General features: G+C 55.5%; 3 protein-coding genes across 4 annotated transcripts in view; 2 read left to right on the forward strand and 1 right to left on the reverse strand.

Annotated features, from left to right (window-relative positions):
- The first annotated feature begins 3701 nt into the window (after positions 1-3701).
- On the forward strand, positions 3702-14677 carry LOC110473617 (prominin-1-A). Its single transcript, XM_031505267.2, is given in 27 exon segments — positions 3702-3747; positions 3750-3842; positions 3845-3982; positions 4918-5124; positions 6185-6240; positions 6470-6675; positions 7100-7220; positions 7367-7430; positions 7801-7890; positions 8142-8332; positions 8420-8494; positions 8783-8846; positions 9068-9227; positions 9487-9639; positions 10122-10245; positions 10398-10489; positions 10715-10799; positions 10907-11050; positions 11295-11366; positions 11555-11644; positions 11767-11820; positions 12156-12236; positions 12541-12609; positions 12698-12787; positions 13056-13168; positions 14077-14094; positions 14485-14677. Coding segments are annotated over 27 exon segments (2748 nt in total). The 3' UTR covers positions 14537-14677.
- Positions 14678-16873: 2196 nt separating this feature from the next.
- On the reverse strand, positions 16874-20806 carry HPS6 (HPS6 biogenesis of lysosomal organelles complex 2 subunit 3). Its single transcript, XM_021536241.2, has 2 exons — positions 20707-20806; positions 16874-20450 (listed from the first exon to the last, which is right to left on the reverse strand). The coding sequence occupies exon 2, from the start codon at positions 20447-20449 to the stop codon at positions 18002-18004; it is 2448 nt and encodes an 815-aa protein (XP_021391916.2). The 5' UTR covers position 20450; positions 20707-20806; the 3' UTR covers positions 16874-18001.
- A 219-nt stretch (positions 20807-21025) lies between these two features.
- The window catches only part of ARMH3 (armadillo like helical domain containing 3), a 123273-nt gene continuing 116842 nt past the window's right edge, over positions 21026-27456 (forward strand). The window contains exon 1 of one of the 2 annotated variants that reach the window (XM_021536380.2): positions 21026-21086. The gene's annotated coding sequence lies outside the window, so the exon portion shown is untranslated. Of the gene's footprint in view, positions 21087-21341; positions 21704-27456 lie in introns of those variants that run through there. The other variant, XM_021536381.3, reaches the window with a different exon arrangement.

Raw genomic sequence — 27456 nt, forward strand, 5'->3', positions numbered from 1 at the left:
TATTCCCCCTTCGCTCTTCTTTTTTGCTTCTTGCCCAGAGAGCTTCTCATCCCTGTCCCAACATGCCCAACCCCTCCCTGCCGAGCGAGGGGGAATTAGTGGGGAGGTGTTGGCAGCAGCTGGCGTTACCAGATGCCATGTGTTGGGGTCTGGCACAGTGCAGAGACCCTCCTCCTCCCTGGGCCCTATGGCTGGTGTTTGCTGAGCAGCCACTTGCAGTGGGGTTGCACATCCCCAGTCCAACGAGTCCAACGTGGGGCTGGTTGGGAGGGGCAGTGATGGAAAGCCTTCCCTGTACCTCGGGCTCTGCCACGGAGTTTCCTCCTGCCAGGGTCAGATTCTTCAGTGCTGGGATGGTGTTGAGGATAGGGCCCCGTCGCATTTTCCCACTCTCCTGCACCTTCCCCTTCCCCTCGCTCCCCAGAGCGAGAGCGCAGCACAGCCATGGGGGGACTCTTGTATATAGGAAGTGCGTGGTGGGGGCTGGGGGGGCACGGAGGACCCGCAGCTCTGCTGGAGCAGCCGGTGCCCTTGTTCCCTGCCTGCAGCCCCTGTGTTTCCCTCCACTCTGCGTGAGTCTGCCTGGGGCCCCTTTGCAACCCCTGGCTCCTGGTACCTCCTACTTTTGTCTTTTTTTAAGAAAAAAAAAATAATATTATTAAATTGTAAGTTTAAAAAAGAGAAAGAAAAAAAAAATGGGAAAATATCCCTCAGCTCCCTTACCCATTCCCCCCTCCTGTCCTGAACCCTTTCACCCTGTCCTGACTTTTGTACAGGCTTCTTCTCTTGGAAGTCTCATTTTATATCCAGTTCGGAGAGCTTCAGACCAAGGAGAGACTTTGCAGACTTCCTTTCTAATCCCTCCAGAGGCTGGGGGTGGGCCAGCCCCCCGCCTTTCTTCTCAATGTAAATCTTGTGTGCTGTTGTCCCCGCTCCCCCCTCGGGTTCGTGTACCTCGTGCTTGTACATTTCCGCGCTGTAGACAGTGTGTACGATACTGTTCTTTCAATGTGTTATCACTAGAGCAGGTGCCTCCATTGATGTTAGGGGAAATTATGAGAAAAATAATAATTTTTGGGTTTTTTTTTTTGGTTTAAAAAAAAAAAAAAAAAAAAGAGAAAAAAAATAATCCCTTCCAAGGCTTTTTCCAAGAAGATGGGAGGTGCTGGGGGAGGGTGTTTGTGCTAACTAACCAGTTCACCCCAGCAGCCTTGGAGTGGGGTTTTGGGGGAAGATGGGAGTCTGGGCTGCCTGTGGGAACCCCCTGGCATGCCCCACGGTGGGGTTGCAGCAAGTGCTGCTGTGGGAGGGGACTGCCCTAGTGGGGGTATAAGTGTGTGTAAGAGTGTGTGTGAGAGGTTTGTGTGTCTGTCTGCGTGCGTAAGGGAGCCTGGGGCAGGCAGAGCAGCCCTGAAGTTTGGGGGAGTGAGGGGTGCACTCCATTCTCTCCATCAGACACCCCCCAGTTCCCTGCTGGGGATCCCACAGTCTCTGTCCAACTGCCCCAGCGTGGGGCTGGCAGGTGTCACTGAGGGCCTGCCTGTGCCCAGGGACTCTGGCTGCTGCAGGAGTGCTACTGGCACCCCATGCTTTGCCCACTCCTGGGTGAGACTGCAGGAGATTGCTGAGATGGAGTGAGGGACACCCTGTGTGTCCTCTCCTTCTGCTGTGCCTGTGGTTGTGAGTCAGGCCTGGTCTGATCTCAAGCTGAATACCCCTGGAGAGATGCCTGTGTTGGCTCCGGGGCTGCTCCATGGGCAGGCCGGAGCTGCAGGGCTTGGCCCCTCAGACCCCCAGGCACGGGGGTCCCCACAGCCCTTTTGCAGGCAGAGGTGGGATCCCAGTGTGGCGGGGAGGGGGGCTCTGTGTCACAATTAAGGTACGATTCTCCATGCCATGCTGCACGGCTGCTGTGTGGAGGGTGCAGAGCCCTCGCTGCCATGGGCACACTGTAATGCCTTTTTGTTTCTTTTTTTTCTTTTTTTTTCTTTTTTTTTTTTCCTTCCTTCCTTCCTCCCCTCCATAGTTTGTGCCATTTATGAGTCATGTATGGTACCAATAAAATGACTTTTCGGTTTGAAGCTGTCCTGATCACTTATATCTGAGCGTGGGACCAGGCTGACGTAGGCAAGGCAGAGGGGGGTGCCCTCGTGTCCCTGGTACCCTGGAAGGGAGTGTGGGCACAGGGCTCACTGTGTTCCCTGGATGATGCTGGCCTGCCTCTGCCTGCTGCTTCCCAGGCATGCCACAGCTGGCTCCCTGCCATGCCATGGAAGGCAGAAATCCCAGCAAGGGTAAATGGCCCAGTTCCCAAGGCACAGCAAACAAGCAGCTCGAGGCCTGCTGGACACCAGGGTGATGGGCACATTCCCTGGGGAGCAGTGGGGGCCATGTAATCCTGCCTGGGAAGGGCAGGAGCAGCTGAGCAGCATGGAGGTGTCCTGGGGGGAGCAAAGGAGGGACAGGGGATTATGCCAATCTCCTTCTAAAAGCTGGGGTGCCCTGTGCCAGCTGTATTAGGGATAGGAGAGAAACCATGCTCATAAAGCAGGGCTGATGTAGCAGAGGGTGAGAGCAGGATGGGCCTGCATCTTCAATGTAGGAGCAGGGGTTGGGTTGACATCTGCAGTGAGGGACATCAGCAGGCTGTGACAGGGCCGAGGTCAGGGGGGCTGCAGGATACAGGTGCTGTGGTAGGAGCTCATGGCTGGGCAGGTGAGGACAGGGTGACCCCGGTGAGCCCATGGTGTGGCACCCAGACCTGAGGCATCAATAAATACCCTTGTTTCTGACATGCCCCAAGCTCTGGCAGGCTCAGTGGGATGTCTTGGATGGGAAGGGGGAGCAGTGCCCTGCAGGAGCAGGTCCTGCCATCTGTGATGGATCCTGCATAAGCCTGGCTGCATCCTGCACATGCACCCGAGAGCTGCAGGAGGACCCCAAGCCAACTCTTCAGGGTTGAGGTCTGACCTGGAAAGCCCAAGGATACCTGTGAAGCTCCCAAACCTCCTTCCTCCACATCAGCTCTAGTGCTGTGAGAAACTCGCTAGTTGTTGCTTTTTCTTCCCTCCTTTTTTGTTGGGATGAATCTGAGCCCTCTGCTGCCCTGCCCCAGTGCCAGTGCCGTGCCAGAGGGTCCCACATGACACTGACATCCAGCATGGGCCAGACCAGGAAGAAAACCTGAAGCAAGGCTGCCCTCCTCCCTGGGCCACCTTCACCTAAGGTCAGAGTGCCGTGGTGCCTGCTTGTGCCAAGGAAACTTAAGCAGTAACGGGGGTGGCGATGAGAAGCCCTGGGTGCTGCAGGGCCCAGGGAGCCCCCCATGCTAAGGTAATTCAGGTACAGCTCACCCAGAGTCCCTGCTGGTCCCTGTCCAAAAGCCCGCGGTGTCCCATGCAGGGACACAGGGCAGGGGCCAAGGACCATGCTGGGGGCTCCAGCTACTTCAGGGCAGGAGGTGCGGGGTGCAGGGCACAGCTGAGGGCTGGCATAGGGGAAAGGCAGACAGCAGGGCAGGCTCTCGCTAAGGGTGCTACAGCAGGGTGGGCTGCTGGAGGGACCACCAGGGCTCTGGCAGTGTGGGCTGAGTGCTGGTTCTCTTAGACAAGGAGGGAGCATCCCCAGGCAGAGGGCCTGTGGGCGGCCGGCTCTCCCATGCGGGACAGGGCAGGGGCCGGGGTCTCTGTGGGAAGTGGAGGATGCCAGGGTTGGCTGGGGCCAGGAGCAGGGTGGAGAAGGAGCGCCAAGGTGCAGCGGGGACGGGTGGGGCAGAGGGCTCCCCCTCGGCAGAAGAGGGGGCCGGCGCGGCCGCACGCCCCGGACAGACCCCGGCGGGCCGGGCGGAAGGGGCGGCTCTGTCCGGCCCTTCCCGCACCGCCCGGGGCCACCCGCGCCGCGGGCTCGGTGCGGAGCCGTGCCGAGCTGGGGAGCTCCGCCTGCCGAGACGTGACCCCCGGGACACCTGCCCCGCGTCCACCGGGTGCGTCCTCGGCACAACCGGGAGCGACCCCCGGCCCCTCCCCGCTCCTGCCGCTGTTGCGGCTCCCGGAGCTCCGGCGGCAGGGCGGGGATGGAGCCAGGCGGCGTGGGAAAGCTCCGCGGGGAGTGGGGATGGAGCCGAGCGGGCGCCCAGCCTTTGGGAAAAAATGTTGTCTGGGGACCCCTGAGGCTGTTCCCCGCTTGGGAGGACCGGGACGCGTGTGAAAAATGCCGGGTTTGCCGCAGTGCCCCATTTCGGAAGGTTTTTAGATGCAAAACTTGCTTCTATGGCTACAGCTGGTTTGTGTTGAAACTCTGGACGGCTCAACGCACCCCATCCCGAAAGGATGCAGATAGTGTGGGGCGGAGCGGGCGGGACGGCTGCCCTCGGGATCACCCCGGGCCACCCAGCTCCTGGGCTGGGGCAGGAGGAAACCAGCACGGGCAGGGGAGCTTAGCGGAGAGGGAGGAGAGGGACTCTCCCCGATGCCTGCGCTGGGACAGGTCGGTGGTGACCCTGACCTCGGTATAGAGAGGCGGCCCGAGGCGGCCGGGTGCCAAGAGCCGTAAGGGGCAGGGTGGGGCGGTCCCGGCATCGCCGGTTGCCTCGGCAAACATCTTGTCAGCAGTCATCGCTGAAACTTAAACAAACCACAGACCTGGGCGCTGGCACGCTGCGGCCGGACCCTGCCGCAGCTGTGGGTGCAGAGAGGTGTCAGAGGACAGGGTGAGTGCTCGGAATCTGCTTCATCCCCCACAGCCCCCCGGTCCCTCTTGGGTACCTCCTGCCTGGCTTCCCACCCCGCTGCTCATAGGGGTGGGGATGGGTGCACCCATCCTTGCTCGGTGCTCTCCCGCAGCTCTTTCCTTCCGGGCAGGAGCGGGCAGGTGCCTGATTTTTTCTCTCCGCATTTCCTGGTCGGAGGCAGGAGGCAGGGCAGGCTGGGTGGTCCCGAGCCCCGACGACATCGGCAGCTCCTCTCGGTGCCGAGGTGTCCACAGGAGCTGCTGCGATGGAGCTGGGGAACATCTCGAAGCCCACGTACGGCCCTGGCCCCGAGGCGCCGGCGAGCAGCACGCCGGGGGTGGTGACAATGGCACACGGCTTCCTGCGGCTGGTGCAGCCCAACCCCCTGCCCATAGGTGGGTGCATGGCGGTGAGGGGCTGGTAGTGCTGTAGTGGCTGGGGTAATCTGGAGTGGGATCCCAAGGATTGCCAGCTGTGTTCTGCTCATGTCCCATAACAGCTGTGGGGCTATCTTAGCTGGGCCCCAGGACAGGCGTTAGTGGTAATGCCACCTTGCAGAGTTCTGCCCCATCCTCCCTCCAGGTATCTTAATCCTAGGCCCCCAAAAATGTGCAGAGCAAAGCCCACTCTGCAGGGTCTTTGCCTGTCTTGCAGCCCTCTGTGCTTGCTGGCCACCAAGAGCAGTGTGTCCCGGTGCCAGTGGCAGCACTGTGAGCTCTTCCTGTGCACTGCCCTGCTTGCCAGCACTTGCCCTTGTTCCTGTCGCTGTCACAGCTCTGTCTCAAAGTCGCTGCAGGTTTGCACAGGTGATACCAGGACCCTGCAGCTGCCCCATATTAATGGGGCAAGTGCTGCCCACCTGGAGGGAAATACTACTCTGGGTACTGCCACTTGTGCTTCCTCTTTCACTGGCTTCAACCCTTGCTTACCATTAACATGCTGGCAAAGGTGTGGCTGGCACCACAGGTCCTGCTTTGTGGACCTGTGTCACATAGACACCAGAGTACAATCAATGTCCTCGTGTGCCATCAGGGCTTGTAATGAGGGCATGTGGCACAGGCAGGGAGAGCCCTGGGAATTAAAGAGGCAGTGTGGCAGGGGCCTTTGCCCCAGTACTCATTCCTCACTGGCAGTGCCCTTGGGCCTCTGTGTAGGGCTGGGCTGCAGGAGGGCTGCCCTAGGGCACTCTCCCTGATGCCCATGGTGGTAAGGAACTCCCTTGTTCTGTGAACCTGAGAGCTTTGGAGGTGGCAGCACTTTTCTGGGGTGCAAAAATGCTGCATGATGTGGTGGCTGGGGATGGCAGCTGCAAGGGAGAAAAATGCCATACTTGGAGCCGGTCTGAGCTGCAGGTGATGCCTCGGGCTGGGAGCGATGAGCGGGTCTGGGGCCCTCTTGGAGAGCCCCACAGGGCCCAGCACCTGCTCACAGCCCTCTGTGCTTCTTGTCTCCCAGAGCTGATTAATTTTGGGCAGTCTCAGAGCGAGTCCAGACAGGAGGACATCCCCAAGGTGAGCAGACATCTGGGGTGGGGAGCTGGCAGCCCCAGACCACCGTGGACTGGGGGATGCTGGCGGATGCTGCTCTGAGGCTGAGCCCTGGATGCTGAGCAGCAGCAGGGGGACATGTTCTGCCCCCTGGGGGGACCCATTTTGTCTGTTTGGATCTGGACAGGGTGTGCAGAGCTGAGGAGCCTTTGTGGCGCCAGTGTTATGCTGCTTCTCATTCTTCCTATCCCAGCTGCTGCTCTACGAACTGGGTTTCCTGGTTTGCGTGGCCATTGGAGTCCTCCTCATCCTCCTCGTGCCGCTGGTGGGATGCTGCTTCTGCTGCTGCCGCTGCTGCGGGAACTGCGGGGGCCGCATGTACCAGAAGCAGGGCCGGCGGATGGGCTGCCGGCGCCGGGCGCTCTGGGCCTCTGTGCTGCTGCTCTCCGCTTTCCTCCTGTGAGTGCGCCGGCCGGGAGGCTCCGGATGGAACCCAGGGGTGGCTGGAAATGCCGGCGCTTGGCGGCCGTGCCAGGAAGCTGCCATTGTTCACGAATAGATCCCGGCACGGCGGGACAAAGGAGAGGAAGCAGCGGCGGTGGGGAGCTGGCCCCGGGGGGCTGCGCGCTGGCACCGTGCTGACCTTTCCCGACAGCTTCCCCATGGCGTACCGGGCTCTCCCGTGCCTCAGTTTCCTGCGTCCCTCCTCTCTGGTCCCTCAGGGCAGGGCATGTGCTGGGATGCACTGGAAGCAGGAGTCACTGGTGTGCTCCAGACCCTTCAGGCTGTGCAGGGGGTCTGCGTGGGTGGGTTTGAAGGGTACTCGGGGGGAGCACTGGGACTGAGCTCCCCACATGCTGACTTTGCCATCCTTCCCTTGTAGGGCTGGTAGTGTCTGTGCCCTCATCAGCAACACCCGCTTCTCCCAGGCTGTGAAGAGCACCTTCCCCAATGTGAACAACACTCTGGACAACATCCACACCTACCTGGCCTCCATCCCCCAGGCACGCATGGTCCTCCTGCCATATCTTGGGGGCAAGGGGCCAGGCAGGAGGAGCAGCCCAAAGAGCCCCCTGAGGAAGGGCAGCCGAGGGGCTGGCAGCAGAGAAGGGTCCCCACCCTCACTGACACCACTTCTCTGTTCCTACAGCAAGTCGATTTTATCATCAACAAGAGCAATGTCCCGCTGGACTATGCCAACCACAGCCTCCAGGGTGAGGGTGTGCGGTGGGAGGGGCTGGAGCACCCCCATGGCCCTGTGGCCGGGTTGGGGGTTCTTGGGCAGTGGGGGTGTTGCTTGGGTTTACTTTTCTGCCCTGTTCTTATGGGGATGTCTAAAGGGACTGGGTCTGGAGGCTCTTCCAAGCTCCAGCTCTGCTCCAGTTTCTGCTTTTCTTTATTCAGGCTCCTCTCTGGGAAGGGTGATACAGGTAGTGGGAAAGTGGGGATATCCCCACTGCCCCCCACCTGGGGGTGGGTGAGGGAGGGGTGCTGGTGGTGTCAGTGGTTTCACCAGCTTTCCTGCAAGCCCCAGGACCTTGCAGGGATCCTGCTATTCACATCACACCTCTCCCATCTCTGCAGACATTGGGCCCAAACTGGGCAGTATGATCACCTCACGCATCAGGAGCAGCACGGATGGGGCTCTGGGATCTCTCCAGAGCCTCTTGCAAGGTACTGGCCCTATCCCTGGGAGACTAGCAAGGGACTCAGGGGGATCAAAAGATGGGGTGGTGCATGTTTGGGTGAGGCTCCCATGGAGGTGGATCCTTTTGGCCTCCCAACCACACCCTGGGGCAAGTGCCGTGACTTTGGGGTGCCCTTCGGTTGCATTTTTTTCATGGGTTTCCAAGGTTCAGTTGGATGAGAATGAGTCCCTGCCACAGTGGCAGGATGAGGCCCTGAGCTCCCCGCTATCTCCCCAGGGATGGAGACGCTGAACGCCACCTTTGCCAACATTGCCATCAGCTGCTCAGACCTCGAGGAGCTGCAGAGCAACTACAGCCAGCGGCTGGTCAGCCTGCGGGGCGAGCTCAACCACACCCTGCAGAAATGCGGCTCCTCCTGCGGCCGAGTGTCCCTGGACGGGCTCGCCTTCACCGCCAACTTCAGCACGGTGAGGAGGGGCAAGGTGTGGGTGAGGGGCCCCAGCAGCCCCTGCCCCAGCCCCCACAGCTCCCTCACCCCAGGCTCTTCCCCACAGATCCCAGGTGTGGAGCAGCAGCTGGAGGCACTGCGTGAGGTCTCTGAGTTAAACATGGAGACTGATTTAGAGGAGGTAAGGGGTGCTCCCTTCACCCAGGCACAAAGCTGGGTGCTCCTGCAACTGTGCTGACAGGGTGTGGGCTGGGAAGAGCTCTGTCAGGAGCTCAGTGTGTGATGTGGAGGAAAGGTCCAGAGGTCTGTTCGCTGTCCCAGCTATCCCTGCACACTGGTAGGGTGGACTGGGTGCTGTGGGGAGCCTGGCTGTCATGTGTTACTGGGATCTGGGGACAAGGGGATGTGCTGCTCAGCCCTGGATTGCAGGCAGGGATGTGAGTTCCATGCAGTGCTCTCCTGGATGCAGGTTAACAGAACGCTGAGCATGACCCCTGACAAGGTGCAAAAGCAGTCCCAGGAAGTGGTGGCAAGTAAGTAGGGCTTCGTGTGCTGACTTCTTCTAGGGTTCCCTCCTCCCTTCTCAAGCCATTCTTTCCTGGAGGTCTTCCCTGCAGCCCTGGCTGTCCCCAGATGCCATCATGCCAATGTCATCCTTGGCCATGATCCCCCTTTCCTATTCTTTCTGAGTCCCTGCTGCCCTGCAGGACCTGGGCAGCAGCTCACAATGTCAGCGTGTCCCCATTCCTTCCAGAGAGCCAGGACCAGCTGGGTCTCATCAGGCAGGAGATCAGAAGCTTGCAGGAAGGGTTGCCACTCCTGGATGTGGAGGAGAAAGTTGGGGCCTTTGTGAACAATGCCACATCGATGCTGGAGGAGTACAGGGAGCCGGTCATCGCCTGGGATGGGCTCAGGTGGGTGAGGGGCTGCTGCCCCAGCTCCATTGTCTGGAGAGTTTTAAGGTTCCTGCTCCTTCCATTGCTAGAGGTGGGAGCTTGCTGGGTGGTGGGGTTGTGGGTGCAGGGTAGTCAGAGCTGTGCCTTGCATCATGCCCCTTCCCTGCTGTGGTGTCTGGGACCTTTTTCCTTCCCATGAAGGCAGCCAGTGGACTGCAGGGTGCTGCTCAGGATCCCAGGTTCTGCTGCCTGACTCCCACCTTTTGTCTTGGCCCAGGTTGACTGTGTGTGCCCTCCTGTGCTGCACGGTGCTGCTGGTGGTCCTCTGCAATGTTTTTGGGCTGCTGCTGGGGCCCCTGGGGCTGAAGGAAGGTGTGCTGCCCACACAGCGCAGCAGCCTCTCCCATGCTGGCGGGAACTTCTTCATGGCGTGAGGCTCAATTGTCTGCCAAGGACGTGTGTGGGAGCGCTGGGATGGGTGGGCAGGGCTGGCTGGGAATGCTCGAGCTCTTAAATCATCATTTTACTGCAGCTTAATGGCCTGCCCCGTGGTGACTCCCCGTGCAGGTGGTAAATTGAAGGTCAAAGGTGCTGGGAGAGGCATTTGAGGGGAGCCCGTTTGCCCCGTGATGGCGAGGGCTGGCAGTGTGTGCCTGGGTCCTGCAGCTCTGTGGGGGAGTGCTGCCTTGCAAAGCTGTGGGAAGCTATTCTGGAATCCAAGCTCCAGGGCAGAGCCTGGTCATGCTCTGGGGTCTGAAGGCAGAACAGAGACAAGCTTGTGGGAAGGGTGGTGTTCCCACAACTGTGGGGGTGAGGGGTGTGCAGCCCCTGGGCTCTGTGAGCTGAGGGCAATGCCAGCATCAGTGCTGGGCCACTGGGCTGCTGGTGCTGATGGCATTTCTGTCCCGGCAGAGGGGTTGGCTTCAGTTTCATCTTCTACTGGCTGCTCATGCTGCTGGTGATGATCCTCTTCATGCTGGGGGGGAACATTTACATGCTCTTGTGTGAGTCCTGGCACAACCAGCAGCTCTTCCAGGTAAGCTTGTTGTGGGGAAACTGCCTGGAGATACTGCTTCCTAAAGGAGGGCTGCTGGTGAAGCAGAGGCAGCACTAGCCATTTAGGATGCTCTTCCAAGGTGTCCTGCCCTGCACTATGTCTAGTTTCTCCATCTCTTTCCTTGCTCTTAGCTCCTAGACAATCCTGGCAAGATCCCTAACTTCAATTTCTCAGAGCTGCTGGGCCTGAAGAGTGACATGACAAACTTCTCAGAGATATACAGGTGGGTCCCAGCCCTGACACTGTGTCTTTGGTGGGGGTAGATCTGCTCAATGCCCTCAGATGCTCTCCAGGAGCAGGGCAGCATGCCCTACCTTCCTAGGCTGTGGGGAGGCATTGATTGCAGGGAAGGAGCAAGGTGCAACCTACCTGCACAGGTGAGGACATGCTCCTGGGAGGGGGTGGCCCACACCTGCCCCGTTTTAAACCCCATGCTTCCATCCTGCAGGCAGTGCCAGCAAGATGCTTCCCTGTGGCAAACTCTGCACTTGAACCAGAGCATTTCTCTGGATGAGCTCTTGAATATCAGCCAGGTCAGCATGGGGGTGCCAGGGTCTTGAGGGCAGAAATCCAGTCCAAGGGCTGAGGGGACAGTGAGGAGTCAGCACATGTCCCATCATGGCCCCCTTTGCTCTGGCAGTACGCAGGAAACATCTCCACAGCTTTTGGGAAGATGAACATCACCCTAAGCCCCATCTCCCTGCTCAAGCAGAGCCAGAAAGACCGGCTGCTGAACGCCAGTCGGGCCGCACAGCCCCCCAACTTCACCCTCACCCTGGAGCAGGTGTGCTGCTTGTAGCCTGGTCTTGGGATTGGGGTGGGGGGGTTGGATGTGGGTTGAGAAGGTCTGTTGCACTCTCCTTTTTGCTGCTGTGAGAGTCCTCTGCCATTTGTGTAACCCGTTAGGGTTATAAGGCACAGCCTCTGCCCTGAAGGCCCTGGTTCCACTCTGTCCCACAAAGAAGGGGTATAGCTCCCCTTGTGAACCCCATTCCTCATTCCCATGGCTCTGTCTCTGCCTTTTCCAGCTGGATAAGAATATGACCCAGGGAAGCCTCCTGGATCTGGCTGCAAAGTTGGAGCAGCTGGCAGAAGAAGTGGTGAGAGACCGTAACAGCCCAGGGCCATAGCCACCCTGTCCCCAAAACCACTGGTTGCTGGGCTTCTCTGTGCCTGCCTGGGTGTTGAGGGGAGGCTTTACTCTTGCCCAGCTCTTTTCTCCAGCCTGGCCCATCAGCTGGCTGTGGTGAGGCACAGAGCTGGGCACTGCTGACTGCAGCTCTTCCAGGGCACAGACGTGAAGAAGGACCTGGAAGATAATGCTCATAAACTGAGGGAGCTGGAAAAGGAGATGGAGGCGAGCTTCTCTGGGCCACTGGTGAGCTGGTGGATGTCCTGGGAATGCTGGGTTTGGCTTCCCTACAGCTCAGAGCCTGCTGGCAGGGTCTTGTCTGAGCTGTGGGGTCTTGCACGTCTGATCCCCTTTCTCCCCAACCCCAGCAAAATCTGAAGGAGAACATCCACTCCGTGCAGAGTGGGGCTGCCCAGCTAGAGGTAAGCTGCACAAGGGGAGTGTATGCCAGTCCCAGGCACCTGCAAAGCACCCTCGAGGTCCTGCAATGGAGGTGGTGGGGCTAACCCACAGTCTGGGGCCTGCTGTGGCACTTTTCATGTGCTGCAGGGGCTGTTCATGGGGTAGAGGGAGGGAGGCCATGGACTCTGCCAGGCGCAGGCTCCCTCCAGCTGAGGTACTTGGCACTACCAAGTGTGTAACTGCTGGGAACACCACAGCTCTGAGAGGCTGTGCCCCAGGGAGTGCTGCTGTGCAGGGCTGGTGAAGTGCAGAGACCCCACTTAGAACACAGTGCTGAGAGCACCTTTCACCTCAGGGACAAACAACAGCTGCGCTGGACAAAGCCAGCAAAACCCAGGAGTTCCTGGAGAGGGAGACACCAAACATCATCAAGAACGTGAGCTTGCCTTGCCCTGCTGACAGGTCACATGGACCAGACCCCCTCACCAAGACCTCCCTCTATACAGGGAAGCCAAACCTTGTCTGGCTGCTCATCCTGCTTGCCTTCCCTGTCTCCTGCACCCCTGGGTGTCCCCTTCCCTTATGGCATCCCTGGCAAGGGACTGGGGTGGGGTGAAGCATTCAGCCCTGTTGCTGCTGGGCTGAGGTGGTCTGAGAGCCCTGATCCTGACATGGAGGGGACATGGAGCATGGAGGGGGCTGCTGGTGGCAACATTTCCACTCTGTGCTTGCCCCTCCAGGAGACATTAGCTTTCCTGGAAGGGCTGTTGGATTTATTTGACACCTACATTTCATGGGCCAAGAGCAGGGTAAGCTGAGCCTTCCTCAGTGAGGTTGGGAGAATGAGCTGCAGGGCTTGGTGGATACTGACACATGCTGTCCCCACCATGTCCCCAGGTGACAGAAGATGTGGCACGTTGCAAGCCCATAGCTCAGTCCTTGGATAATATGGAGGTCATTGGCTGTGACTATATCATGGACTCTGTGGTGAGTGGGGCAGCTGTGTGTAAAGTGACACACACGTGTGGGATGGCAGTGAGGTCCTCTTGACCTCCTCATGCACTGGATGAGGGATTCAGGGAAGGATGAGGGATGCACAGGAAGCAGTGCCCAGCTTCTGCCCAGCAAACTGCTGTGGCTAAGAGGAAAGGCCAGGCTCGGAGAAGGAGTGGGTGGTCATTGGGGAGTGCTGGCAGGAAAAGAGATGCTCCCAGTCACTCTCTGGACCTAATGGCTCTTCCTCCACCCTATGCAGAATGCCTTCTGGTTCAGCCTGGGCTGGTGCACCTTGTTCCTGCTGCCCAGCATCATCCTGGCTGTCAGACTTGCCAAGTTTTACCGCCGCATGGATACTGCTGATGTGTACAGGTGAGGAGCAGCACCACCCCCCGTGACGACACTGGGTCTGGGGTCCCCCTGCCACCTTCATGTCCTGTGGTAGCCTGTGGGGCTCATGCTAAAATAATGTGGGCTGGGGAGAACCTGAGAGGTGGCTTGGGGCCCTCAGCCTCTGAGGATGGGGATGTTTGAGCTTTTCTCTGCCTGCTCTGAACCTCCCGTTTGGGCAGACAAAGGTGCATTCCTTTTTGAGGAAGGTGCCTGGAAGGGCTGCAGCCACAGCCTGGCTCGAGTCCACCACCTGACTCGCTCTGTTTTGCACCATTTTTGTGCTGGAGCCCTGGCATGAGAGCTGGATGCTGTGACAGAATGCAGTGTGCTGCGTGGCTGTGGCATTGCCACGAGGGTGCAGTGCTTGCTCACATGCCTGTGGGCACTGATGTCCTGGGGCTGCCCTCAGCCCTCTGGGACACTCTGCCTGGCAGCTCCACCACCAGCACAGGCACTTACCCCTGAGGATAGTGAGCAGTTTCTAGCTGGATTTCCAGCTCCTGAGGGCTACGTCGTGGCCCTGTGGTGCAGCTGCTGTGCTGGGGGTTCCCCAGTTCCTGCCACCCCTCTGAGCTGGCTGGAGACATGGGCTCAGCTGCCCAGGAACCTCAGGGAGCTCAAGTTGAGGCATAGGGAGCTGGGTGCTGCTGAGTGTGGGGCCCTGCTCTGCCTGCCTGGGAAAGGAGCACTGATGCTCTGGGGGCCTCTAAGAGCCCATGCTCTCTGTTCAGATCAGGCAGCCAGGGTGGAGGGGATCACAGCATCCTGAAGCCCATGTGCTCTCTTTTTGTGACCCATGGGAGACCTTATCCCAACAGCAGATGTCCTGTCCCACAAGGCATCTTCTTGCCCCACTAACACTGTCTCCTCTTTTTTCTCCCCTCTAGCAATGAAGACTTTGAGATGTAAGCTACTTACACTACCAGGTCCCTTTGTGGGGTGTGGGGGGGCAGCCCCTCTAATAGAGGGGGTCAGGGGACAAAGGGAGGCAGCTGGGGACCAGGATGAGTGCAGACTAAGGAGTGTGCTGGTACCAGGGGATGGCTGTGAAGGTGGGACTTTTGTAGTGCATGCAGTTGTGGTGTCCCCTGTCATCTTCCCACACTCCTAAGTCTGGAGGTGTTGCTGGTCCCAGTCTCCCATGCTGGTGGGTTTGGGGAAGCTGTCTCTGTACCCTATTTATTGTGGGGCTGAGTGATAGGAGTGGGATGGTATTTGACTATCCCAGTGCATCCTGAGCTGTCCCTTACTGCTCTCTGTGGCTGGGGGTGACATATGTGACCTTGGTTTTGCAGGCCACCAACATTCAACTCCTACAAAATCCCCAGGCCTTCCACAAGGCATTAGCTCCCATCACTCGCAGATGGAGGAGGAAAGGGACAGGCCACCTCACTTTAAAAATGTGACTATTTATTTTTGCAGGGAATCTGCCTCTTTCCAAGGCTGTAATTTTTGGTATCAAACAATAAATGGTTTGTGTGCACTGTGGGATGTGACTGTGCTCCTCAGGTCTAGCAGTGATGCAAGTACACAGGGCTAGGGGTTGGAGGGTTCCCTACTGCTGGCACAAGCTGAGGCTGTGCCTGGGACTAGAGGGCTCTTTCTGGTGTTCCCAAGGGTGCTCTGCCCACAGCCAGCCTATGGGTCGATACAGGATCACTGCTCAGTGTCACTGAGACTGGGTGATGTTCCCCTCACTGGGCAGCCCTTTGCTCCTCTGACTGGGTGAGTGCCAGGTCCCTCCATGGGACAAGCCACGCAAAGAGCCTCCTGTCCATTTAGTGCCACCCCAAGCTGTCCCCAGCACATGAGCACTTCCATAGCATGTATCATCTGTGGATTTCCAGTGAGTTTATGGGGTGCCTGCAACCCACACCTCCTTCTCTCTGCAAGATATGGTGCCCACTCCTGCATGCCCCATGCTCTGCACAGAAAAAGCTGCATGCACAGATAAATCAAGGGTGACTTGGTCTAGAACCTTGGGGCAAGCTCAGGTATTGCTTTGTGCTGCTCCTTGGTGCAAGCACAGGACCACCCCAAAAGCTGTGTCAGGCACAGGGGATATACATGAGCAGCTTGCCTCATTTCCTTTGTTGCAAAGTCCAAGTTTCTCTGGAGCAGAGTGAGAGGGCCAGACTGGCCAGCTCACCCTCCAGTACGTGCATTTCTTACTGCTTTTTCCACTTGCCTTCAGATCTAATTGCTAGTTTTTCCTTTGGGCTTTATCTGAGGCTGCACTGGTCTTACCTCCTGCTGTCTCCGCCCAGCAGAGTCTGACTTCAAAGAGAGCCCTGTGCTTGCCTATCAATCAGCTGAATCTGTCCTTCAGATTGCTTTGGCCCCTGCTTCCCTCAAGGATGCTCACCCTTCCTGGTTCTTGGTGTGAGATATCCAGCAACCCTTTGGAAACCATTCAGCTCGGTTTTCTGCCCTGGACCCTCAGCCTCCAGAATTCTGACTCCTTCCTGTTTGTCTGGGGCTCATACATGGAGGCTTTTGCCCCCAGGCCTCAGGCTGTCCCTCCTGCGTCACGTTCCCCGCTTCCTCTTCCCTTGCTGTGCTCGGGGATGTCAGCTCACACAGGACTGCTGCTAGCTTCAGTTTCCACTTGCTGGCTTTGTGCACATTGCTTCTTTCCTGCTCTCCTGTTTCTGCAGAGACAGTGCTGGAAGGCAGGGAGCTTCACCCTCATTCACTGTGTCACTGTGGCCACCTGCACCCAAACCCAGCCCTGGCAATGAAGATATGCCCCCCAAATGACTGCACAGCCTTTGCCAAGGTGTGGGGCTTGCTCTCAGCAGCTCCCCATTCAGTGCAGCTCCAGGGCAGTGTTCCAGTCTCTGGAGCCATGGCTGGGGTCCATCCATCATCCTCCTCCCGAACAGATCTGGGAGGTGGGTGAGACCAGAGTCACCAAGGCCACCAGCTGCCTGGAGAGGAGGAGGCAAGGACAGCTCATTAGAGAATGCCCACAGTGAATGCCACCAGCTCTCCTTTCAGGCCCCGCTCCCTCTGCTCACGTGTGGCAGCTGCCAGAGTGAGAGGGAAACTCACAGTGTGTGGCCCCATGGCCACAGCACAAGGATGCCCCTAAGGAAGGTCTCAACAATAACCACCCAGTCTCGAGGGAACCATTGCAGCAGTTCCTCTTCCTCTTTGCCAGGCCTTTTTCCACCACAGGGACTTTCCGCAGCCAAGCCTTTCTCTGGGGTAGACCCTGCCACATCTTTACAGTGGTTTCACAAACAATAATCTCTCCAACGGCAGCTCTGACACTGTGCCTGGCAGCAGGATTTTGCTGGGCCAGCCAGGTGCTCTCTGTTGCTACCTTTCCAAAAAAATAGACAATTTGCAGCTCTTGAGAAAAAAATCCTCCTTTCCTCAACTCTCTGTTGGGCCCAGCCACAGCCATGTGTAGATGGCCTTGATGACCCTTCCCTGTGGCACATAGCTCCAGCCTGCCTGTGCAGACTCCTGCCTCCACAGCTTCATAGTGGTAAGCAGCTGAGTACCACAGAGGAAATGAGCTATCTGGGCATGCTGTCTCAGCCCAGCTGTACCAGCTGTGAGCCATGTTGGGCAGCACCAGAGAGATGAGCCTGACCACTTTTCCCCAGAGGCAAAACAAAATTGCCCTCCTCCTGAGGGTGTGTACCCTCATAACACCCACTACCACCTCAGCAGTGCTTTAGGAACCTTTATTGTTAAAAGGAGTCTGTCTTCCACACTTAAGACCACTTTCAAGAGGATTAAGGCAGGTGTATCTCCCACAGCCCAACAAGGCAACAGACAGCTCCTTTACACCAGAGCCCAGAATGCAGGGGCAAAGCCACAGTGAGGGTCTCCCTCCTGGTGGAGGGGGCCAGGCACTGGGAACCTGAGAGAGGCTGGAACCTGGATCTTCCTGCACATACTGCTCTCCAGTGACATTGATTTTGCAAACAGAGGCACAATATGAGCCAGACAACCCTGACAAAGCCCCTTTGTATGCAAAGGGCAAAGGTAGAGGAGATGGGAACAGAGGGCTTGGGTGTCCTGCAGCATAATCTAAGCTTCCACAAAGGAAAGGGAAAGACAGGGCCAGCCCCAAGCTCTAATAGCCTGCTGCAAGCTTCTCAGCTCAGCAGAGAGTTTGGGTACTGTCTGGGATAGAGAGATAAGGGAATTAGGCTGCTCTTTTCAGCTAAGTAGCTGCAATCAGTCACAGCTACAGGACTGATCCCAGAGGAATTGTGGCGAGACAACGTGTGCAGTGCTGCAACTGCCAGTGTGTGTGCTGGGACCCCCAGTGCCATGGAGCCGTGCCACATGGGCATTTAGCATCTGACTGAGCACAAAGCAGCAGGGCTCAGTGACCCAGCTGCAGGAAACATGCCCTGTTCTTCACAGGCAGAGCTTGGAGGTACCACCCAGCTCACTGAGCAGAGAATGCGGAGGGAAGACTGTGTACTGCCTACCACTCCACCACCAGAGGATCAGGGAAGTAGAAGTGGAGCTAGAAAGGAGCCAAACAAACTGAAAACAAAGTGCTTTGGGCAGGGAGCAGTTCTGTAGTCCTGTAGTGCAGCCAGTGTTTTCATCTGCAAATGCATCTGGCATTTGCTCCTCCACTGGCACACACACAATTGCACTTGCTAGGAATAACAGAAAGCCTGCCCTGGCTCAGAGATCCCCCAACCTCAGCCACCCAACAGGCTCTTCGAGATGCTGCAGGGATGCTTCAGAAAGGAGCAGGCTTCTGTACTGCCAACACAGGTAAAATTTCCCTTCCTTGTGCACCCAAGGCTTGGGGTGACATTGTCCTTCCCCCCTTCACACACTGTCATCCTGTAGCAGTGCTGAAGGTGAGGAAGTCCTTGCCATAGAAGGCTGAGGAACATCATCAGCCACTACTTTTGAGGGGATTTTGTGCTCTCGGGGTGGGGTGGGAGGGGGAAAGGTGGTGCTCTGCAGGGCATCCGAGTACATCTCGTCCTGGACACTGGGACGCTGCAAAACCCTTTGCAGCAGTGGCTTAAGCAAGCCCACAGTCAGCTGGTTCCCCTCGCTGGAGAAGGGCACTGGGTCCTCCTGGGAATGAGGAAGGTGCTGCAAAACCATGGTGAGGATGTCTGAGGCGGTGAGCTCAGCAGGGCACAGAGGCCACAGCCTGTCCAGGTAAGGGTCCAGCTCCCGGTGCTGGGCAAACTCAGCCAGCAGTGTGACGAATATCTCCTTGTTAAGCAAGGGACTGAGTTTGGAGAACTTCTCTGCCACCTCTACCACCCGCTGCCACTGCTTCAGATGGATGAGAAGGTGCAGAGCTTGCAGCACGGCCTTAGGCCTCTTGCTGCAGAGGAGCAGTTCCAGCTCCATCTCGTTATCTTCCTCACCGTGTTTGCTCTTTCGGGCCAGCACTCCCAGTGCTCTCTTGTACAGTGGCACCCGGCCCTCTGGACCCTCCTTGCTGCTGTACGACCAGGAGCTGCTAACGTACTGCTGGGTCAGCTCCACAAAGCTGGGCAACCACTTGGGTTTGAACCTCAGGAAAGAGGCGCAAATGAGCTCAAAGAGTGGGACCATCCCATTCTGACCCACCTCCTCCAGCTGTGGCTGACACAGGACCTTCTTCCATACCTCTGGGGTGGCCCTGGCTACCAAGAGACCATCCCCATTCTGCTGCAGCTGCAGGCAGCTCCTTGTGGCCTTCCAGGCAGCCTTGGGGAAGGAGGCAAAGACAGAGTTCAGATAGGCCAAGTTGTCTTTGTCCATGTCAGACTGGAGGATGCGACTGACCTCCTGCTCCACCAGCTCCTTGCAGTAGCTTTCCACCTCACTCTCTGAGGCACACACCACGCAAGTCTTGAGGAGCTCCAGGCTCATGTAGCTCTGCAGCTCCAGGCTCACTGTGCTCACCAGCTTGGCATATGTGTCTTGTAGGCTTCGGGCTGGCTTCTGCTTCTGGTGGAGGCTGTGCTGCAGGATGGCAGCGAGGACCACAGGAGCCTGGAATGTACCACCTTTCTTCAACTTCTCCACCGTCAGCTTGGAGCTGCTGAGGCTTCTCCTCTGATAATATCTGCAGGCCTCCTCAAACACCATCTCCACCAGACATGGCTCAGATCTGCTGCTGTCTTCAGGTTTGGAAAAGCTAAAGCTGTAGATGCCACTTTGACTGAGGAGCTGGATACTGTCCTCCTCATCCTGAGACTCCAGGAAATGCACTTCTTTCATGCTCAGGACTTCCTTTTCTACAAGCCTTCCACTGTTCTGGTCAACAAGGTACAGTACTCCAGCCAGCACACAGGCCAGGATGCTGCCGAAAGTCTTCAGCTGGACAGGACTCCCTTGGGCCAGGTGGTCGCCCTCCAGGTCAAAGATATGCCTCTGTGTCCCATCTGGCTCCACGATACTCACAGAACCCTTTGTGCTCACCAGCAGCAGGCCCCCGCTGTTGGACACAGTGGACGTGTGAATGTCCAGAGGTGCAAAACCTGAGAGAAGGCCCACAGAACCCAGCAGGAGCTTCTTGAAGTCTGACTCGCTGCTGGAGTGCAGCACCTTGCTGTGGATGAAGCCTGCAGAGGGGGCTGTGATGGTGAACTCTGCCTTCTCTGGGTGCCAGATGAGGAGGAATTTGGAAGTGGTGGCAAAGCTGGCAGCAGCAGGCACTAGGAAGACATGTTGGGGGGAGGCCAGGACCCGGTACTCGGGGCTGTTGTGCAGGACTATCCTCGCAGTGCCCAGCCGCACGCCCTGCTCCCCCACCTCCAGAGCACGGGCACAGACACAGAACCTGAAGGCACACTTGCTCGTGTCCGAGTGAGCACCCAGCGGCGGCCTCTCCTCACACCACACCAGGCTGGCTCCCTGGCTGCACACGGAGACCACTCGTGCCCGGGCACCCTGGCAGAGCTCCAGTGTCTGCAGCAGCTGCCAGCCCACGGCCACCACAAAGTGCCAGACCTCGGTCCGGCCGTGTTCCCACACCACGGCCAGTACCCAGGAGTCCGGCACCACAGGGCTCTGCAGGAAGAGCAGTCCCACAAGGGCTGGCTGGGGCGGCTGCCAGCTCCTCTCCAGGTCGGCTCCAGCGATGCTGTGGCGCTGGAAGGCCACCACCCGCGGCAGGGTGGGCGGCCGGCTCTTCTGCAGGAGCAGGAGATGCTGCCCGTCGGGGCTGGACTGGACGTGGCTGGGCCCTTCTCCGCGGCACAGCAACTCCCGCAGCCAGTGGCCTCGGCTGAAGTCACTCAAGTCGGAGACCTGCCGCAGCTTCATCCTGTCAGCGACAGCGTGCAGCAGGGCGAGCTGGGGCACGGAGCCACAGCCGCTCTCAGCGCCCTCCCGGAGCCCCACCCCGCTCCCCGGCTCCCTGCTCCGCCGGCTCCGCAGGAGGCCCCAGCGGACACCTCGGGCAGCTTCCCCCCGCGGCCAGCCGGTTCCGCGGCAGCAGCTCCCGGGGACGGGCCGGGCCGGAGCTGCCCGCACACCCAGCGCCGCCCGAGAGAACTCTGCGCTGCCCGGCCGGGACCCACCTGCCGCGGCGGCGCCTGACGACCGGGGCCGGGCCCGGGCAGCTCCGCTCGGCGCTGCGCAGTCACGGGGCCGCGGGTTTCCGGGCGGAGCCGCTCCGCGCCGCCGCGGGCCGCCCCGCTCCTACTTCCGCCGCCGCCGCGCGGTGGGCTGCGGGGCCGCGTCCCGAGGGCGACCCCAGTGTTCCCGCAGACGGCGGGGCCATTTGTTCCCGGGGTGCGCGTGTACGTGCGTGTGTCAGACCCGCGGGGCGCGCCGAGCTCCGGCCGGCCCGGGGAGGAGCCTTCCCCGCCCGCCCCGCCTGCGGGAGCCGCGGCCGCGCGGGGAGCGGGCGGGCGCACGCGCGGCGCCTGCGCGGTGTGCGGGGAGCGGCTGCCCGCAGGTGAGTGCGGGAGCGGCGGGGGGGACGCGGGACCCCGCCCGCGGGGCCGGGCGCGCCCCCGCTGCCCCTCCGGCGCCGGGGGCTCCGCCGCACCGGCGGCTCCGCGGGGCGGGCGCGCTCCCCGCCGCGAGGGGCCTCGCCGGACACCGGCACCCCGTTCCAGGGCCGCTGGCTGCCCAGCCCGGCTAGCGGCGGGAGCGGCCGCGCGCAGCCCGTGCAGCGGGAGGTGCTCCTCCTCGCCCGCCGGTAACGCCGCGGTGCAGCGGAGCGTGCCCCGGGTGCCGGTCCCGAGGCCTCCTCGGGGCCTGCCGCAGCCCAGCCCTTCGGCTGCTCGTGGGCCGCGCCGTGCCCGGCTGCCGGTGGGTTGCGCTCGGGATAACTCCCAGGAGAAGAAGGAGCGTTCGCTGGTCATTGCGGCTGTCTGGTTCACCCCACCCTGCTCCGAACACTTGCACGGGCACAGCAAGGGAACAGCAGCAGCGGGAGCTCGCGGCGTTTATTATGCCGAAGGCAGAGGCACTTGCTGCATGAGCAAGCTGCGGCCTCGGTCGAGCCCTGTTGCGTATGTCGCTGTAACAAAGTTTGTTCATCAGCGCAGACTGTAACCCGAATGTATGGTGAGAGCCAATTAGGGTGAGCGGGTGGGTGGAATATGCAAAGCGAGGAGATAATTTGAATCATTGCGTTAGATGGTGACTGCAGTTCGCCAGCTGTTTGAGCTCTAGTAGCACATGTGACAAAAGTGTAGAAGAGGAATTTCGAGGGGAGGAAAGGACAACAGTTCGGCTTTCCAGTAATAATAGGTTGATCCACTGTGTCGTTTATGGCACTTTCGCTGTGTGCAGAGATACTGTGGGCACAATACATACAGTGCAAAAAAGTTAAACAGTTATTGGCTAGCATGCAGAAAAGGAACAGCGAGGCTTTAATGGGCTGCTGGGCTAAGCGTTCATCTGCACCCTCCCCCAGCTAAGACACCAGGCAGCCATGCAGACATCCCTTAGGAGGGGAAGGGTCAGCTTCTGCTGCTCAGAGTTGCTGAGTTGCTATATTCTGACTCCCTATTTTTGATTTGTTTGTTTTTTGAACTTACACCTTTTCATGTTTGCGTTTTAATTCCTGAGTACTTGTGCTGCTGTTGGTCTGTATCTCCAAAATATTACCCCCTCTGCAGCTCCACCTTTTTTATCATGGCGTGAGTTTACTGTGCAGCTTCTTAGAACATAGCAGCTACCTCAGAAGTCAGAGCTGAGGTCATGCAGCTGCACTGTATTCAGCATGGGCCTTGAGTCCACACCACCAGCTGAAGCCATGGGAAGAGGGCAGGGGAACATTACAGGGAGAGTGTTTAGTGTTTTTCTTCAGAAGGAAGGTATTTTAAAAGTCTGCAGGTGACACGAGCTTTTAGGTGGGAGTGTAAAGGCAGTACTGAATATTTCACAATAAACTATGTGGAATGGATTCTAAAGGGCTTGAAAAGTGAAAACCCAAAGTCATTTTCTGACATGAGAGAACTGGTTGTGGTAGCGAGGAATACAGAGAGAAAATGTGGTGAAATGAAGAAAATTACCTTGTATGAAAACGGTGTGAATAGGTGCTGGTGGAAACATGCAGCATTTGTCTGGATGACTTGACAGGAAGAAGTGTAGCTAGTTGGTAGTGTGATGGATTGGGTGTTATTTTAACTGGACATATAGAAATTAAATGCAGTTATGCATGAAGTTTTAAAATTGTAGCTCAACTGTTACTCTTTTATGTCATTGCTAAAGCAGGTGCAATGTGAGAGGTAGCATGTGGCTGTATTTGCATTAGGAAGCTACTTTTCTCATTTTTTGAGGGGTAAAAAATAGGTCAGAAGTGGTGTAACTTTAGATTGTACTGTGTAGAAGCAGATAGACTGCTCTGAGTGGGATGGAAGGTATTTCTAGTTAAAATATATATACTGTGGCTGTGCTGGGGGTTGTTGCTTTGTCCTCCAGAAAAAGTAGGATCTTAATGGGTTTTTTGTCATCAGCACGCCTTCAGAATATGTTTCTCATTACATACTGCCTGAAGGCACCTGGAAATTCTGCAGCATGGATCCAAAGCTTGCATGCTGTGTTACTGTTTCCCTTGGGTTGAGCACCTTACAGTTGTAGAGCAAAGCACAGCTTGAGCAATTTTATTCCAATGAAGAATATACAAATGAAGTTGTAAACAATGGATGGAATATAAAAGCAGTGTGGATGTACTTGCACAATCTGTAACTGTCAATGCAAGAGTTTGTGGAGGATAAGCTATAAAAAGGCTTATGGCAGAAATTTGGCCATGATGGTTTCTAAAGCTTTGACAAAAGCCCTGTGTGTTCTTGCTCTCTTTGTTTTCAGTAGTGGTCTGCTGGGCTGCTGATGGGTGTTCCTGGGGATTTTGACAGAGGAGCTGGAACTGGTTCCAGGGACTCTCTGTGCACTGGGATTCATAAATTCTTGTGCTGAGTGCAGGTTGTCTTCCAGTGGTGGACGGGTGTTGGGACCTGTGTGGTAACTGCCTGTTGTTCATGTCCAGTATTTACTCTGCAGATTCGTCACATGGATTAAGTGCAAGTTTTTCCTAGTACTTCACTGAAGAATTTAATGTGTGCTTATCTTGTAGCACATTGCTTTAGAAGCTGTGAGTTAACTTTTAGACTTTAGGGGGTTTATCTCCCTCTCTTGCATGATGGAGGCAGTTTTTGAACAAATTTCCTTTACCCCTGAGTGGTGTACCTGCAGAACACCTTGAAAGGCAAAGCATAATCACACTGAGTCCCAGGTGCATACACTCAGGGAGGGAGGAGGCTTTGAAATGTTTGAACAGGTGAGTCCAATCTTAGTAGCTCTGGCAAGTCAAGGGACATTGGATTCTAAAAGCAAAAATATCTTAGTACTTATTCAGAGTCTTTATAAAATTGATTAGGGTTCAAGGCTTTGACATTAACAAACTAATACAGATCACATCATTTGCACAGAATTTTCTAGATAGTGAATACATGGTTTGCCAAGTCAGTCGCATGTGGAAATACAAGTTTGCATCTGTATTCATTTGTCTAGCCAAGAAGTGTTGCAGCGTGTTTTGTGAGGGGTCCACACTGGAAAAAATACACTTATTCATGTTTGGTTGCATGTGGGGGTTGTGTATGTGCATTTATAATCTCGAAAACTTTCAGGTTTGTTAGACAATGCAATTGAATGCAAAGTGCTGTGCTTGATGGGCTGCATGCAAGATTACACAAGTTGCAAGTTTTGGATCCTGATGTCATTATGGTGTAGATGTGCATTAGTGTTATCCTCTTGACAGTATTTTTGCTGTTAAAAGATGTTCTATGGAATACTAACAAGTCTGTACAGGAGCTGAGTGACAATGTGGAGCATTGTGTAGCAGTTCTCAGTATGCACCAGTCTGAGTAAATCTCAAACTCAAAATACCAGGTTCATTTTCCCTGTGGCTACTCTAACAAAAAGCTAACAGAGCTATGTTCATTGAAATGTCATATGTCTGGTTGAAGTCTCTGCTATGAGTTCTGGAATGAAACAGAAAGGAGGTGCATGGTTGGATGTGCTCATCTCTTCCTGACTGGATCATCTGATTCTGGGGTTGATGAGAGATAAAGCAAGAGTCTGCCTGAACTCGTGTCTGCCATGGCTTTTGTCTTCCTGCCTTTGAGCTGCTAAGACTTGTGCTCTTTCAAGTTGTCTTTTAGTTCCACATGAAGCATCTTGGATCTTCTGCTGCACAGCAAAGAATTTGTTGTTCTAAAAATCCCCATGTGTGTGCTTCTCGTGTCCCTGAGGGGCAGTTCTCCTGTGCAGTCCGTGAATACAGCAGGATTCACTTAGCAGCATGTGTTAATGGGAATGACCTATTGACAGAAAATTATCCATTTGAACCTAAAATGTGGAAAATGCACCCATGCCTTTTAAATGTGGTGTTTAAAGGGAAATTGTTAATTATCATCAGGGTTGTTATTTTCATAAGCTGTCAGGGCATCATGATAATTTGACACCTCTGAAACTTATTTATAAAGGTTTTGTACATTTAACTGTCGTTTTCTGCAGCTGTGTAGAAGGTATCCATTAGCAAAATGCAGTTTTCTGTTTGTCGTTATGACATCTAGAAAATGTAATTGCATAAAGTGAAAAGAAAAAACCATTTGCATGACCTGATCATCATAGGTCATGAAACAAACACAGCCTGATAAAGCGTTGGCATGAGAGGCATGGTTGACGTTTCTCTCTTTGCTCCTTCATATGCTCATTTGTAGAATAGCAAATTACAAACAAGAACATTATTTAATCCTTGCCTCTAGCAGTTGTCTTTGTATATGCTCTGTGCAGCTTTGGTTGAGAGAATGTGAATCCTAAGACCCATTTCGACACAGACTAGAATTTTCACATGATCATGTGATCCTTCTTGTGCTCACCCTTTGTATCTTGATGTATTTATATTTTTCTGTCTTTCTGGAAATGTAGGAGAAGGGTTAAAATACAGCTCTGAAAATTCAGGGACTAAGCAGAGTTTATTGATCCCCTCCCATTCACATACACATTTGATGTGAGAACGCTGACCTAGAAGCACTGGGAGTTAGTTTATTAGTTTTGACATTGGGATTCTTTAATTCAATTAGAAGCACACTGATGGATGTGTTTGTATGCTGGGGCTGGCAGCTGTTTTAGGTCCAGAAACTTACAATTCTAGTAGGAAAATAGTTTTGTGCAGTCTAACCCAAGATTTGTATTCCTAGGCTAAAAGTGACATCATTCTTGGTTTGGTTTTTAATAGATTTCTCAGTGTTTCCAGTTGTTTCTAATTAGAATAATGTCTTATTTCCCTTGACAGTTTAAAAATAATGCGAAGTCTGTAAAAGAGAAGCTATCAAGATGATTGGAATAATGTTTTCTTTTTTTTTTTGTTAGTTGGAAACCTTCTTCCATCTTAGTTTGATACAGAGACCTACCAGGCTACGGGAATAATTTTGGTCTTTACAGAAGGTTATGGTGCAGTTGTTGCTAACCTTTCTTCTGTCAGGGTGTCTCAGAGCTCTTTCCATTCTCACCCCAGCCCATAACCAGCCAGCTGGTTCCCTTTCTAGTGGGAAGACAACACCTCTCTGCCTATGTAAATGTTAGCTTTTCAGGTGTGAGATCTACTGCTCTCTGTCCTACCCTTTCCCATCCCGGCAAAGATCCTTCCCTTTGCACCTGGGGCAGGGTCTTTTGCAGCAGAATTGTTTTTCCAGGCCTGAAAATGTTTTTCTGCCACTTAGAACCAAGATTTATGGCTAAAGGAATGGATGTTTGAATAACTGACTCTGGAAGCCTGAGAATCCTAGTTGAGAACATAGTTGTAAGTCAGCTAAAAATTGTCTGCAATGGAAAGAATGTAAGGGAGATCTGGAACTGGTATTCAGTAGTTGATGGATCTTGCTCTTTGAGGGAAAGACAGAATCAAACCTGTGGGAGGGGGTTCAGGCAGTCTGGAATTGAGGCTACATCCAAAGCTATCTCCACGGCTGCCAGCTCAGAAAGCTCTGGGGTCCTGGATTTGCATGGTGAACTGACCTCTCTGCATAATTTATCATGGCGAGTGCAGCTACCACAAGAGCCTGCCCATGCTTTTAGGGAACATGACTTAAGTCAAGCCTCTGTGTGTGGGATGCTGTTGCCATGTGTGTAATTACCTTTGGAGATATGGGAGAAAGTCTAGGAGCTCAGGGGTATGAGGAGGTATGGCATTCCCTTTCTGCTAAGTACTTCTGACATGCTGCAGTGAGGGAGGAGGTTAGAACAGTGCTAAAGCTGTGATGCTTGCCAGGAAAATCTGTGATTGCAGATAAATGTGTATTTGCGAGGTCAGAGTAGTGCTGCACTTGGTAGCATCATACATGAGGTTGAGAATATGTGGCAGGTTGTGTGTTCTGACTCAGCCCCTGGAGTGGGTTGTCTCTCACAGAAGGCTCAGGACCACATTACTTTGTGTAATGGCTCATTTTGTAATAAGGATACTCCTTTTTTTTTTAGTAGTATAATCAGTAAGACACCTATTAATGATAATAAAATTTATTTGTGTTTTTAGAAAACGCTTTGCTGTAAAATGGATCATGAAATTAATTTGGTTTAAAAAAAAAATCTCTGTAGAGCTTGTCCTCTCTCTTGCATCGTCCTCCCAAAACTGAACCACATGGGATGCTTTTGAGGCTGAGGTTACTCTCTGGCTTGATTTGCAGAGCAGCTGGCCCAGATAGGAGTGCCAAGGGTGGCAGAAGTGTTTTATGGAGGCTTTCCTTGTTTTGGATCCACCTCAAAGTACAAAAAGCAGAATTTGAAGTGCTTTGGTAGGCAGCAAATTAAACAGA

Source organism: Lonchura striata, chromosome 7 (assembly GCF_046129695.1).
Source record: "Lonchura striata isolate bLonStr1 chromosome 7, bLonStr1.mat, whole genome shotgun sequence".
Lineage (NCBI taxonomy): Eukaryota > Metazoa > Chordata > Aves > Passeriformes > Estrildidae > Lonchura > Lonchura striata.

Bases quoted from the DNA above. Each gene is read 5' to 3' on its own strand.
- HPS6 (XM_021536241.2), bottom strand. From the start codon at position 20,449: ATGAAGCTGCGGCAGGTCTCCGACTTGAGTGACTTCAGCCGAGGCCAC.